Consider the following 12,830-nt stretch of genomic DNA (forward strand, 5'->3'; position numbering starts at 1 on the left):
CTGAAAAATTACTGAAAAACGCCTACAGAGCAAAAGACAAAAGTCCACTGTTTCCCAATCACTCATTCACTCAATAATGCCTTTTACAGCCATGGATGTACAACTGCATTAGCGACTGCAGAACATCAGACTGTTCACCAAGTAGAAGAGACAAATCAGTACTTGTGCAGTGGCAAGGCAGATCACTCCAAATTAAAAATAAGGACTGAAAGACACTACAGGATCACACCTTGACACACCTTGTCAGACTTCAGGATTAAAAACTCATTCAGTTCCCAGTTTCTCTGCTGAAGTTATTTGACAAATGTGTCTTAGAATTGTAGGAACGTAAGACTCAGCTGGTAACAAAATTACTTCAAAATATTGATAGTTTATCAGCCAAGTAGTGGAGAGTGATTGCGAATCACTGCTGACCACAGACAAAGGCAGTCATTGACCCGGAGGTGAATCCTGTCATTACCATACCAAGCCAATCAGAGCTGCTTAGAAACAACATGCCTGGGTTTTGTAATGGACGGGATCATCAGAAACTGCCACCAGCATGTTGTAACCAGGTTCAGTCTTTCACCACCACCTTCTGAATTCCGAACACAGGAAATACCACCACTGAAGTGAGCAGAAAATAAATGAATGTGGTGATTAACAGTCAGATTGATAGTCTGTCCCCACCAGGGTGAGAAGGCTCTCTTGTATATAAGTAGGAAATAGAAGAACCATCTGATGAATCACTCAGGGAAGTTAAACATACTAGATGTAGAAATTATTTTCCCCTTAATTATGTGCAGCAGAACCAAGGCAGTTTTGCAGCCTCCCTATGTGGCATTCAGAAAATGTCACCTGGCATAGCATTTTGCTAAGAGAGGTAACTTTTCTGAATGCCAACATAAAGAAATATACAACCATAAGGGTATTTCAGTCTGCTAAAGACTGACTTTAATGTGTTGCCAAACTAATACCTTATCTATTCTATATTGGTAAAATAAGACTGTGTTTGCAAAGAGATTTTTTTCCCCCTCTAATACAAAGTAGTTGTGGTAAAAGGTCAAATACGAGTAAACTTAACACCTCAGCCTTGCGCACATAAGCAACACTTGACTGAGAAAAAAGCCACAAGGGGAACAGAATACAGTTCTGAAGAAAAAACACATCAGCAACACCTTTATGTGTGAAGTTGACCAGTATGAGACAGAAGCAAAAGCAGAAAATGGGTAGGCTGGAACCATAATACAGTCTAGCTTATCAGCTTCAACGGATGAGATCCTGATGAGATATGATAGCCAGTTTATCCTTACAATGGTACAGCTTGAACCAACAGCTTGTGTTTGTAAGGTCTGCGACTGCAAAGAGTGACTTGCCTTTCTTGGTCGCCACTGGGTTTGTTTTCAGTTTTCGTAGAACCTCAGCTTGCACATCAGTCACTAGATGCAAATTAGACATTTCTCTCTTCAGTTCCAAATATGCTTGTTGCACACTTTTAAAACAAAAATTAAAGAAAGTTAAATAATTGCTACCTCTAAAGCACCCTCGTGCCTGTCAAGCACCAACTGTTAATAAATCTCTCTTGCCTGACAGACACTACCAATTTTACAAGAGTACCATGATTCAAAGTGAACTCAGTGATATTGATAATTACTTTAAACCGATGGGCCTTTGTGTATTTTGACTCCTGCATATTACAATATATCATGTAATGTATATTAACTAGATGATAATAATAATTTCAAGTTCCCCAAATGGAAAGAAATATGTGGCATATTCTCCAATTTCATTACTGGAAACTCACCATCTTACTATAAAATCAGTAATCTCCAAGAAATACCTTTTAAAAAGTGTATTAAATGGACACTGGACCGCAAACAAGGTGAAGTACTAACTTTGGCTTCTCACGTCAACACACACCATCCCGTTATGATCCTAGTAATGTTAATTGTCAAAACCAGTATTTGCGTCTTTACACCATTCATTTTGCAGCAGTGAGTTCAGACTAGGCACCCAAGATCCCAGCTGAGCACCCACACACAGACCAAACTAAAATAAAAACTAAAAACTATATAAACTATAAACTAAAATATAAAACATCCCATTTCATATTCAAGTCATTTAATTTATGTTACTACCCTGCTTTTCAGACAGTTTATAAAACAGCGACCCAATTCATTCTCTGCTAAGACTGCTTAGTATGAGGAACATATTTAGTAACAGCAGCACTGTTCCAACACTGACGTTTCGGGTTAAGAGCTGATAAGAAAACCAAGAACAAAAAATTCAAAGAAGTCAGCATCACCATATGTTTCTTGGCAAAAGCACACTGAACATCAGATTTATGTTGATTAACTTTGTGTTCAAAGACAGAAGGATGCAGTTACTTCAACTTAAACATGATTAAATTGTCAATTTAATGCTTAACATTGTACCAAAACGTGTTTGAGGACAAGTATCATGGATGTGACTTTTCAGACTTTTCTTCCTCTCTATGTTCATCTAAAAGATGTTTGTTTGAAAACAGCTCAGTTCCTCAAACTATAGTGGAGATGACACAGAACTATGAAGCTGTGTAACAACTGCATTTTCAAGCATGCATAGATACAGTTTTCTATCCCTCTAAAATGGCAGTTTAGGATCCCTCCTGCATGCAGTTTAGCAGACATGAGTGTATTCTCAGAATGTTTTTGAACAGTTATTACTCTGTTCTGCACGTTAACGCTAGAAGAGTTCCCTTAAAGACGTTAAATTTCTTCTATGCACACAAGTACTTTCACAGAATACAAAAACTCAGAATCAGAAACTCTGTTAAAGAACAGAGTAAGCTGATAGTTTAATAGGTAAAGTATTAGTTACCAGCAGTTCTGGTAGATGGAAATTTAAAATTTTCAGAAAATTTCCAAAGGTTCAGCTAAACCTGTGGCCTTTTTACTGCCAAATCTAAAATTGTCATCTCTTAAAATTTTAAAAAGCCAAATAAAATTGAGTTGATGTGGCCACCACACTTGACTTATTCGTGAGTCTTGGTCTCAAAAATAAGATCAAAATTTAGTTATATCAAAACAGAACTGTACAATATTTAGATATATGTATATGAGTAGAAGCAGTAAATGTAAGAACAGCTCCAACCAATCGGAAGGAAAGTGTTTAGATAAATTTTGTAACATGCATTTAGCACTTTTTAAAGCATCTTGCAAAGGGGTGCACGTACCAGAATTCCACTGAAATCACACATGACACATTTTAACTCTTTTTGTGGATACTGACCAAGCATCCCATTGCAAAGCCTCATTTTCAAGGAATTTGCAGTTGAAACCAAGGATTCCACATGGTTTGAAGTTTATCCTATGCTGCCTTCTAACACGTAACATAAACCTTGAATATTACAGATAGCGTCTAAATCTACAGCAAAGTAGATCTGCAAACCAAGAATATAAAGTCAGATTTGCAGGCTGCTGAAAAATGTGAAATAATTTATTTCCAAAAAGTAATCTAACTGCAAATGTCTCCATCTCCCAGAAGCAGCAGGATTGCTTGCTACAACAAAAGCGTCACACAGGAGGCTTTTCAAGTTTTTCCACAGATTTTCGGATAGGCTTACATAATTCAGTACACATTACACACTCATTATTTTTCTCCTATTACAATAAACACTACACTGTACATACGCTAAGTCACAAGGTTGCCACCGGAGCGCCACTTTGTGGAATAAATCTGTTCCAGAAGATGAAATAACTGTTTTACCTTGAGGTAACACCTTTTCTCAGGCATGTAAGTCTGACTACGGAGCTCTGACAGAAACCACAAGAAGGTGAGAGGTGAAAGCGTAACTTGTGCATACTGTGTGTAATACTATCATTATACCAGAGAACACATTAAAAGAATTATCTGTGCTGTTCTCTTTCGGCGACTGATTTCCTTTCCCATCTCTTTAACAGCCAAGTAAGCAACAAGGTATTACGGTAAGCAATCTGTCATTACGAAGGACCACTCTTCCCTCTTGTGGAAGATTGTGTTAGCACACAAACAGGCAAAACTGGGTATAGGAGTTGTGGTTAGTATTTCATGTCTGTAAGACAGAACATTCGGGAACTTTCATGCATTCATGAATTGTTCTTTTGCATAAAGAATTAAAAGATATATGAATATATGCTAATACAGCACACATACTCGAGACAGTAATATAGGAGTTTAGATCCTTAGATTTACCACAATTATTATTTGAATGGCTGCAAGATGAGAACAAATCCTTTCTGATGTTAGCATTTTTGTGGGAAATGGCTGTTTCTTTTCGAACAGGTGACACAATGGCTCCTCAATGTTTAAAAAAATAAAAATCCTTTAAAACATCTCCTAGTAGAAATATTATTGTACTCTGCTAAGTAGGAATGTATGTTCTGACACTAAGCAAAGAGAGGAACCTCCCCAGATGTAGAATGAAGATATTCTACGGCTGGGATGACTTGGAAGTTTATCTACCACCTCTTCAAGTCACCTAATTATTAAAAAGCTGATTTAAAAATACCAGATGATAATTTAACTTTAATTTTCTATATAATAATCTGAGGATGTAAATGTTTTCTTATCATCATCACCCTTAACTACCTACAGAACAAAGAAAAAGAATTTCAATGATCTTTCTAAACCAGTATACCTAGACTTGAAATTAGATTATGTAATTTGAAATAACAGACTTGTAACAGGCTACAAGAATACGTACTTGTTCAAATAACTGTCCCTCATTTAACTAAAATTAACACATGGCAGCCACTTGATTTTCATACCTCTGGATGTCTTGTTGTTGAAGGAGTTCTCCTTTTAATGGATTTTCCTCTTGAGCCTGGTCCTGCACAACAGAGTGAGGGGAAGAGAGAGAAAGAATGCACATGTGATTTCAGATCTTCTATCTGAAAATACTGCAGAGAAACCACACGTTTGCTAATGTTAAAATTCAGACACAAAGCTGTCTTCATTCGTGTTGGCTGCAGTGCTTTTCAAAATGGTCATAAAAGTCTTCTAATAAGAATCTCCACTTAAAAATGCTTAAATTACCTACTTATATGAAAGCATTGCTCAGCCACCATACTTTTTTTTTTAATAATTTGTTATTCTTTGGAAAGCAAAAATTGGGAAAGGTTTTTTACTTCCATTAAAATGGAAAAAAAAAAAAGTAATTGGTCTTCTCTTGTTCTTTCCCTGACCCAATACATAAATTACATAAACTAATTCAGTAAAGATTTACTTACCCAAGTTACTTTTACCACAGACACTCTGCGAGACTGCTTTAAATGGCACATACAAGCAGCCTCACTGAAGGTCACAGGACTGTTGAACAAATCAAACACTGGGCTCGCTTTGTTAGCCATGTTTCTATTAGACCCTCACCCGTGATGAGATCCCATTCTCATCCCTTCTCTTCATGCTCCCTTCCAAATACTGTTCCCTCTAGCCAAAGCTGTTATGAATTTAATACCTGTTGCTGTGGCTTCAGGATGGTCTACACACATTTCAAGCACTTGTCAATATAATGTACATACTGCATCAACTACATTGCAAAACCAAAATAAGAATATCTAAAAATAGAAAAAAAATAGGAAGTGTACTTGCCTACGGTAGAAAACATCTGAAAATGCTAACCAATGTAATTAAAAACAGTAATAACAAAAACACCAGCTGGGTTTGAAACAATGCTGACTTCTCACTGACTTGTCACTTTCCCTGTATTCCACCTGATAAATTTTCCTCCTCCTAAAGACTTTCCCACCACCACCCATTAGAGATTCAATTTCATAGTTAAAAAAACCTCAAACAGTTGCACTGTATTATCCCACATTTGAAAACTTCTATCTTTTTATTTCCTGTATTAGGCAGTTACCAGGATCAAGAAGAAATTATGTTTAAAAAAAAAAAACAACCAACAACAAAACAACTGTTCCTCATATTTGTTCTTTGCCACAGAGGCTGCTGGCATAAGGATTATTTAAACAGTCATGTCTAGTACTCCTTACAACTGCTATTTTAGTCTGTTCTTTCTAGCAACATTCACTCTTACACCACCATCTGCAGTCTTCAGTTATTTATATAGCCATTACTCTGTTCTGTACAGCTACCTGAAGATACCAGAGGGGCATAAAAGTTACTGAAAATACCTAAGAGAATTCCAGATACAAGTGAAAACAACCACCGACAGTGACAGAAGTTAATACGCCTTCTACAAAGGCCTTACGGGTAACGTGCTTTATCCCCACCTAGTGGGAAAAACGCAGTCTAAACCTGGGACAAGGCACAAAGGCCAGTCTGTGTAAGGTAGGAGCGTGGCATGACAGCGGCAGATCTGTAGGGACACACACTCAGTGCCAAGACCCCAACACCCCCACTGTATATACTCGGAGTGCAGCAGGGGAGAAAGACTTGACTTCAGGCTAGCTCTAGTCTGGTCCCTGAACGCCCAGGAGAGGTTGCATCTTACATACCCTGAATATCAGCTCACTCAAATGTTATGCAACTTAAGATTACACAATCATAATTATTAATGACCATGAGGAATCTGAAATCATCTGTTTCTTCAAACAATCACATATAAATCCTTTAAATGTGCAACTTCAATGTGACTGCAGAGTCCTGGAGACAGCCACTGTACCTTTATTCCTGTAAAGCAGTCAGCGTGCACAAGACATCATTTTTTAAAATGTAACGCATTTTATTTGTTTGTTTATTTATTCTGTTACTGTCAGGAGATCTTCTTTTCCTTTTTAAGATCCTAAACACTATGTTACTCAATGAGTCCCTCACAACAGACCCTTGCCCCAGAAATGGCAGGAAACGGAACTAAAATAGGTACAGCATGATTCGGGAAACCCTGTTACAAGGATGCACTTTCCTCACAAGCTTCATGCACCGCCTTGCTGTGCTAGAGCTCCTTAAACAAAGTTCATCATCTTTTGAAATGAGCATACTATTTTTAAAAAGAAAAACAAACAAAAAAACCCCCAAACAAGCGCTGTCTTGCCCAAACTTTCTAAGAAGTCCAATCCAAGACAAATACCAGCGTAGAACACTTCGATCTGATTGGCTACTTAAAAGAAATTGTAAAGCTTTATTTTCTGTTGTTATATGGGCAATGGTTGGGAAATCTCACCTAGGTGAGTGTACTGTTTCCAGGAAACAAACCAGTCCGTCAGAATATTTAAGGTTAATTTTACTAGGATGTTCATTTTTCACTCAGTTCATATCTCACCCAGTTTGTATCTCTTTGCTTACCCTTTATTTTGGTTGAACAAGGGATTTGAAGTAGTGTTCTAACACAGACAACTCTACTGAAACATAAATTCCTTAAAAATAAAGGTACCTTTTGCTTGGATTTTTGCAACTCCTTTCTGAGACTACTGCACTCTTGCTTGAGCTTTTCTAGATCCTGTTCCAGACTATGCACTTTCAGGTCACTGTTCAGCTTCTCTATTTCCCAGCTGGACTGAGTACAGTTCAGATTATTCATCACTGTAAGAAGACAAGCAAAACATCAGACTTCAGTCTCAGTTCAAGAAATGTAACTCAATAAGTGAGGTTTCATTTTAACCAGCCCATGCCCTTCAAAAAGCTATCCTGGACACTGAAGAAACCACCCTCTAGGACAACAGTTTGAGTTTAAGAATGGAGCCCTGCTTTCCAAGAACACACTGGAGACTTTAGATAAAGGAAAAAGGAATAATAGCATAAAAAGGCACTGGAACCACAAAAATCTGTTAACAGCAAACACACAAAATATATACGCCAACTTGCATACTTTGGTGCTTTGAAAAAGCCTTTTCCTCCCTCAGATTTGTATTATTACATAATTTACCCTAAGATTTTCCCAAGTTTAGTATCAAGAAGTTCCAAACAGAATTTAAAAAGATATAACCAAAATAAAAATGTAAAGCCTAGAAGTTACATAAGTCTTCTTATTAGACAGAGCTAATTCATGTGGTGTCTATTAAGAAGCAACCTAAGATGATCCTAGCATCAAATCAGTAGTAGGAGGCTACTCAGACAGCAAAATAAAGAATGTGGCAGGAGGAAAACCCCCAAGTCTTCAACTGCACAGTGCACTCACTACAGCCTTAACAATTTAGACAAGCTTAAGCTACACTGATTTTTCTTAAACAAGGTATTCGAAGCCTGCTTACGAGTCAAATTACTAAATAAGCCTTGAATCGCCACATTTTCAGAGCTCTAAAACCTTGCACTTCTTACCTCTTTAAACCGTAATGTCCTCAACAATGACACTACTGCTACAAGTAGTTTGTTCTTCTAGTTTTAAGAATTTGTGCAGTCAAAGTAGTGCACAAGATGCCCGAGGTCCTCCTGGAAGGTAATCCAATTCAAGCACAGCAATACTTACCAGCACCCTTCACATGACTGCATTGGTACAGAATCTGATCTCCGGTCAGTATCTCTTAACTTTACAGAAATGGCATTTTCTTCTTCTCTTTTCTTGTAACTCTAATAAAGATTATTTTATTCTAATAAAGATTATTTTTTCTTCCATAGTATTTTATTTTACGTACCTGTCATCTACACAGGACTCTACAATGGCAGTCACATAAGCTGGATTTGGGCTTTTGGAATTGCCAGGGTACAATGTTTCTCTTGCCACCAGGCTCTCTACAACCACCTTCTTTCTACCTTTCCTCACCCCCCAGCCCTTTAAAAAGCTGTTTTCAACTGAAGCTGTTGCTATACAACACCCTCTTGTACCAGTGACATCCCAACAGTGAAACAAAGCAATACACGGGATCCTCTGCAGGCACCAGAGAAAGTGGTGTTGACAGGACCATGTTTGATACTCGAAGAAGTATGCCCTCACCCCACTCGGAGGAAAAGGTGGTGGGGTCCAGAGATGTACATGACTAGCCTAGGAACTGTTAGGTTGTGCATATTTCTGAAACTATTAAATAACCTACGCAGGAAGAACATGACAGCCTCGTATCTTTACCATGAAGCTCCTTGTCTGTGATAATAAAACATTCCAGTCACCATTTACAAGACTGAACACAAATACAAGCTCAAGGCACCTCACTGCAGTATACTCCTAACTTACCGACCCCCTGTATGGGGTTAAACCTCTTCACGCCCCCACATCTTAATATAACCACTGAGACTAGTCAACATACATTGAGATGAAGTATCCAAATGTATACCTTGCTGAGTTTCCACTTCAGTTCTCAGCTGTAACAGCTCTACTTCTTTAGACTGCAACTGTTCATTCAAGGTTTTCAAGGATTCTGCATTTTCTTTCATCTGTTTGGGGGAGGGGGGGACAGGGAAAGAATCCATTTGTGAAGCTTGTTTCTATCATATCTGACAATTCAACTTTTTAAAAAAAAAAGCAAAACCAACACAACCAAACCAAGAAAACAACTGCTTTCATTTTTTTCAACATTAGCCTAGCCCAGTAATAAAATTGAGATACTTAGAATTGTTCTACCTATATAAAATATCATCATGTATTTTAAAAACATAAAGGAGTGATGAAACAAACACTGTAGATGTTCAGCAAATAAAATTCATTCTACAGTAAATATTCATTAACTATGCAGTGGTTATCTAGCGTGCATTTAAGCTGTTACTGAAAAGCGCATACCATTTTATCCAGTTTGCTTTTCAGATTATCTCGGTCTATGCAGGCCTCTCGGTAGGCTTGGTATGCCTTATTTACTTGTTCACGTCCAACTGTACTGCAGTCCTCTTCCAGTCGGGAGCCAAGCAGCTAAAAGTTTAATAGAGGTGATAAATAAGAAGTTCCACATGTTATACAGAGAACTGCAAAAATTTAAAAATGAAATAGTACAGTCTGCAACATTAAACTATGAGGTTTGATTTGGGTTTTTTTTTGTTTTGTTTTATTTCCTAGTTTAGAAAATAAATTAATCAAATACATTGATACAGACCAAAGTTTTTTACAGGAGTGCAAAGAATTCTGCACTTTCTAACCATACTTAAAGCTTGCTAGTTTACTGCTATAAGTATTTAAAAACCAGCCACAAGTCATGATTACTCACACTCACAACCCCTTTCTCCAGGCTCTGAAGATGTACAAACTGTTTTGGTAAAAAGAGTTTAAGCATATGACGACACAACATACAGAAAATCAAGAGGAAAACGAACATAATTTTTTTCTCTATGGAAAATAAAGTATCATCTTTAAGACAATTAAGATGAACGAGGCCAAACCAAAAGACACAAGACTAAAAAGGACTGTGAAGGTCAAGCCCTGTTTATTGTGATTTTGAGTAACCATGTAAAAGATGTTACTCTCAGTATTGTTCAGAAAATATTCAGCCTAGAGCTCTACTTCTATCCCCACCCCTCCACCCCAGGACCTTATACAAAGAAAGTGCTCAGAAATTTTTGTCTTTTGACAGAAAGTCAATTCTGTCAAACTAGGCACCAGGAATTCCTCACTAAGTGTTTCAAAATTGTACCGAGCGTGACTCAAGCTCTTCATTCCAGTGCCACAAAACAATACAGACTTGGTAAGCTCTTAAGAGTCAGTAGCACATACTTTGGACTAAGTCCTAATAAATGCCTCAGAGTTAACTCTAGGATCCATCTTCATATTTTCTATTAATAAGAAAGCAATCCATCCAAGTCAAGACCTTCTGCGGTACAAAGACACTACTGAACGATGACATACGTTTAGCACTAGCATTCTGTACTCGGGGAGAAAAGCTTGCATTTGTGGTCAGTTTTTAGCTTTAATGAACTTCACTAGACTAAGGCCATGAGAAACTGCATATAAAACAAACTCCTACATTCTTCTACGTTTTAGAATTCCTGCGTCAAAAAATAGCCAGCCAACACCTCTCTGTGTTGATCATTGCAACGTTGTACTTCATGTTGGAGACTGCTCTTAGCTAGACCTAGCCAGATACTCTTAACAACCAATTTTTCCTTATCATTTTGGTGTGCTGAGACCAAGAGATTCTTTTGATAGACAGTTCCTAGATTCTGACAGTTTGTAGACTTGGCACCTCACTATTCAACAATACTAAGTCACATGCTCAAAAGTTAATAAACACCATAAAGAGGTAGATGAAATATGTTACAATCCAATGCAACTACACGTCTTTCTGAACCCAAGCTAATGGCACTGCAGGGCACTGCCGCAGTCTGCATTGCATCACATACATGCCCAGTAAGAAGCAAAAATCCCAGTATGATGTAACTAGACTAATAGAGGAACAAACTGCATTTCGCTTAAGCAAATAAAACAATTTACCAAAACTTTAACTTGGAATGTGCTTATTTTAAATACATAACCATCTGCTCCGCTATCCGGCCAGGAGCAAAAAAGCAGATGCTACTAGAAGCTGGTAAATGATTTTTTTTCTTACTTTCTCTTCTAGAATTCTCACTCTTTTTTTTAAGAGAGAGTTCTCCTTCTCTGTCTCCTTTAGTCGTTTCTTGATGTCTTCATATGCAGTGACAAGTGCGAAGTGTGAGGCAACAGACTCATCTCCGCTATAAGACGAAACAGGAATCTCCCCTTCTCTCTTATGAGTGTTGTCTGCTTTTTCATGGTTCAAAATACAGATGTCATCCTCTACCACCTCCTCCATGACAGCTGTTAAAAAGACAGATATGAGTGCAGAATTTTCACAAAGACAAATTCATTCAGTGCCTCAGGTCTGAGAACCTTCCAAAATAATACTGCAGGATGTTTCTGTCTAAGTATGACAAGACTGAGTAATTACGAAATACCTTAATCTTGCAGAAAAATCTTGAAACCCATTATACATTGAAAATACGCTGCTTAGAAAAGAAGCATCTTTCACTCTTGCTTGATAAAAATACTTGGAGTATGCACCAGATTTCTGAATGCCCAAATTTATTTTTATCACTGATTAACATCATCCTAGAATCTGGCTGGAACCAAATAGCTGAACTCCAAAGGAATATTGTGTTCACAATTCATCACTGAGCAGTAGAATAAATTAGAAGTGCAAGAAATTAACTAACTACTGCCGTTCCTGAGCACAAGTGCTAAATTTCCTTCATTCTTGAATGCAAATACTTCTACTTCTCCCAAACTTTAAAATGGAACCTTAAGGTACACCTGCGTTAGTCCTTAAAGAGGCTGCCTGAGTAGCTATTCTTTACTCGGTCACAGCAGAAAACATTATGCTGAACAACAATTACAGCAATCCTTGACTGCAAATATGATAAAATAAAATAGAATAAAAACATAGCAAATAACATGATCTGCCTCAACATGCATGGAGAAAACTGTAATTGCACCGTAAGAAAACTGTTGCCCTAAAATACTGACAAATGCAAAGTAACCATTAGATTGGTTTTTCATTACAACACGTATCATTTAGACACAGCAAAACACATATTAAGAAAATAGCACCTTTAGAAAACTCCATACACTTTCTTGAGCTCCAGGCCTTAAGGGAAAAGCTCCAACAGCATTTTCCTTAATGTTACTAGTTACCACAAACATGTTCAGGGGTTTGATTTAAAAACTAACAAACAAACCACACACATCCCCCACATCCCCCCAAACCCAACCTAAAACTAAACAAACAAAACCAAGGCACAACCCATCCTTATTTTTAGTTATGAAGATCAATACTCCTTGCGCTTATATGCAATACTAACAAATACTAACAAACAGTATCCAATAGCATTTCTCTCCCCCTTAAAAAAACTGCTGATGCTCAAACCAGGACACTACCAAAAGCAGATTTTTATTTTTATTTTTTCCCCTTGAACAAATCTTTAGGTTCCTGATGATTAGCTAGATGAACCAAGAGAAATACTGGGATGAAAGAAATGAGCACAATGAAGACAATTTGTATTGT

The 12,830-nt window shown here is 37.4% G+C and overlaps 1 protein-coding gene across 1 annotated transcript in view; it reads right to left on the bottom strand.

Annotated features, from left to right (window-relative positions):
* Positions 1 to 11,582, bottom strand: part of AZI2 (5-azacytidine induced 2) — a 13,592-nt gene extending 2,010 nt beyond the window's left edge. The window contains exons 1-6 of the mRNA XM_010135482.1: positions 11,358 to 11,582; positions 9,605 to 9,730; positions 9,162 to 9,261; positions 7,331 to 7,479; positions 4,767 to 4,828; positions 1,356 to 1,471 (exon numbers count right to left, since the gene is read on the bottom strand). Of these exons, the coding sequence (XP_010133784.1) occupies positions 1,356 to 1,471; positions 4,767 to 4,828; positions 7,331 to 7,479; positions 9,162 to 9,261; positions 9,605 to 9,730; positions 11,358 to 11,582 (778 nt within the window). The remainder of the gene's footprint in view (positions 1 to 1,355; positions 1,472 to 4,766; positions 4,829 to 7,330; positions 7,480 to 9,161; positions 9,262 to 9,604; positions 9,731 to 11,357) is intronic.
* Between the last annotated feature and the right edge of the window lie 1,248 nt (positions 11,583 to 12,830).

The sequence above is a fragment of the Buceros rhinoceros genome, unplaced genomic scaffold (genome assembly GCF_000710305.1).
Source record: "Buceros rhinoceros silvestris isolate BGI_N320 unplaced genomic scaffold, ASM71030v1 scaffold13114, whole genome shotgun sequence".
Taxonomy (NCBI): domain Eukaryota; kingdom Metazoa; phylum Chordata; class Aves; order Bucerotiformes; family Bucerotidae; genus Buceros; species Buceros rhinoceros.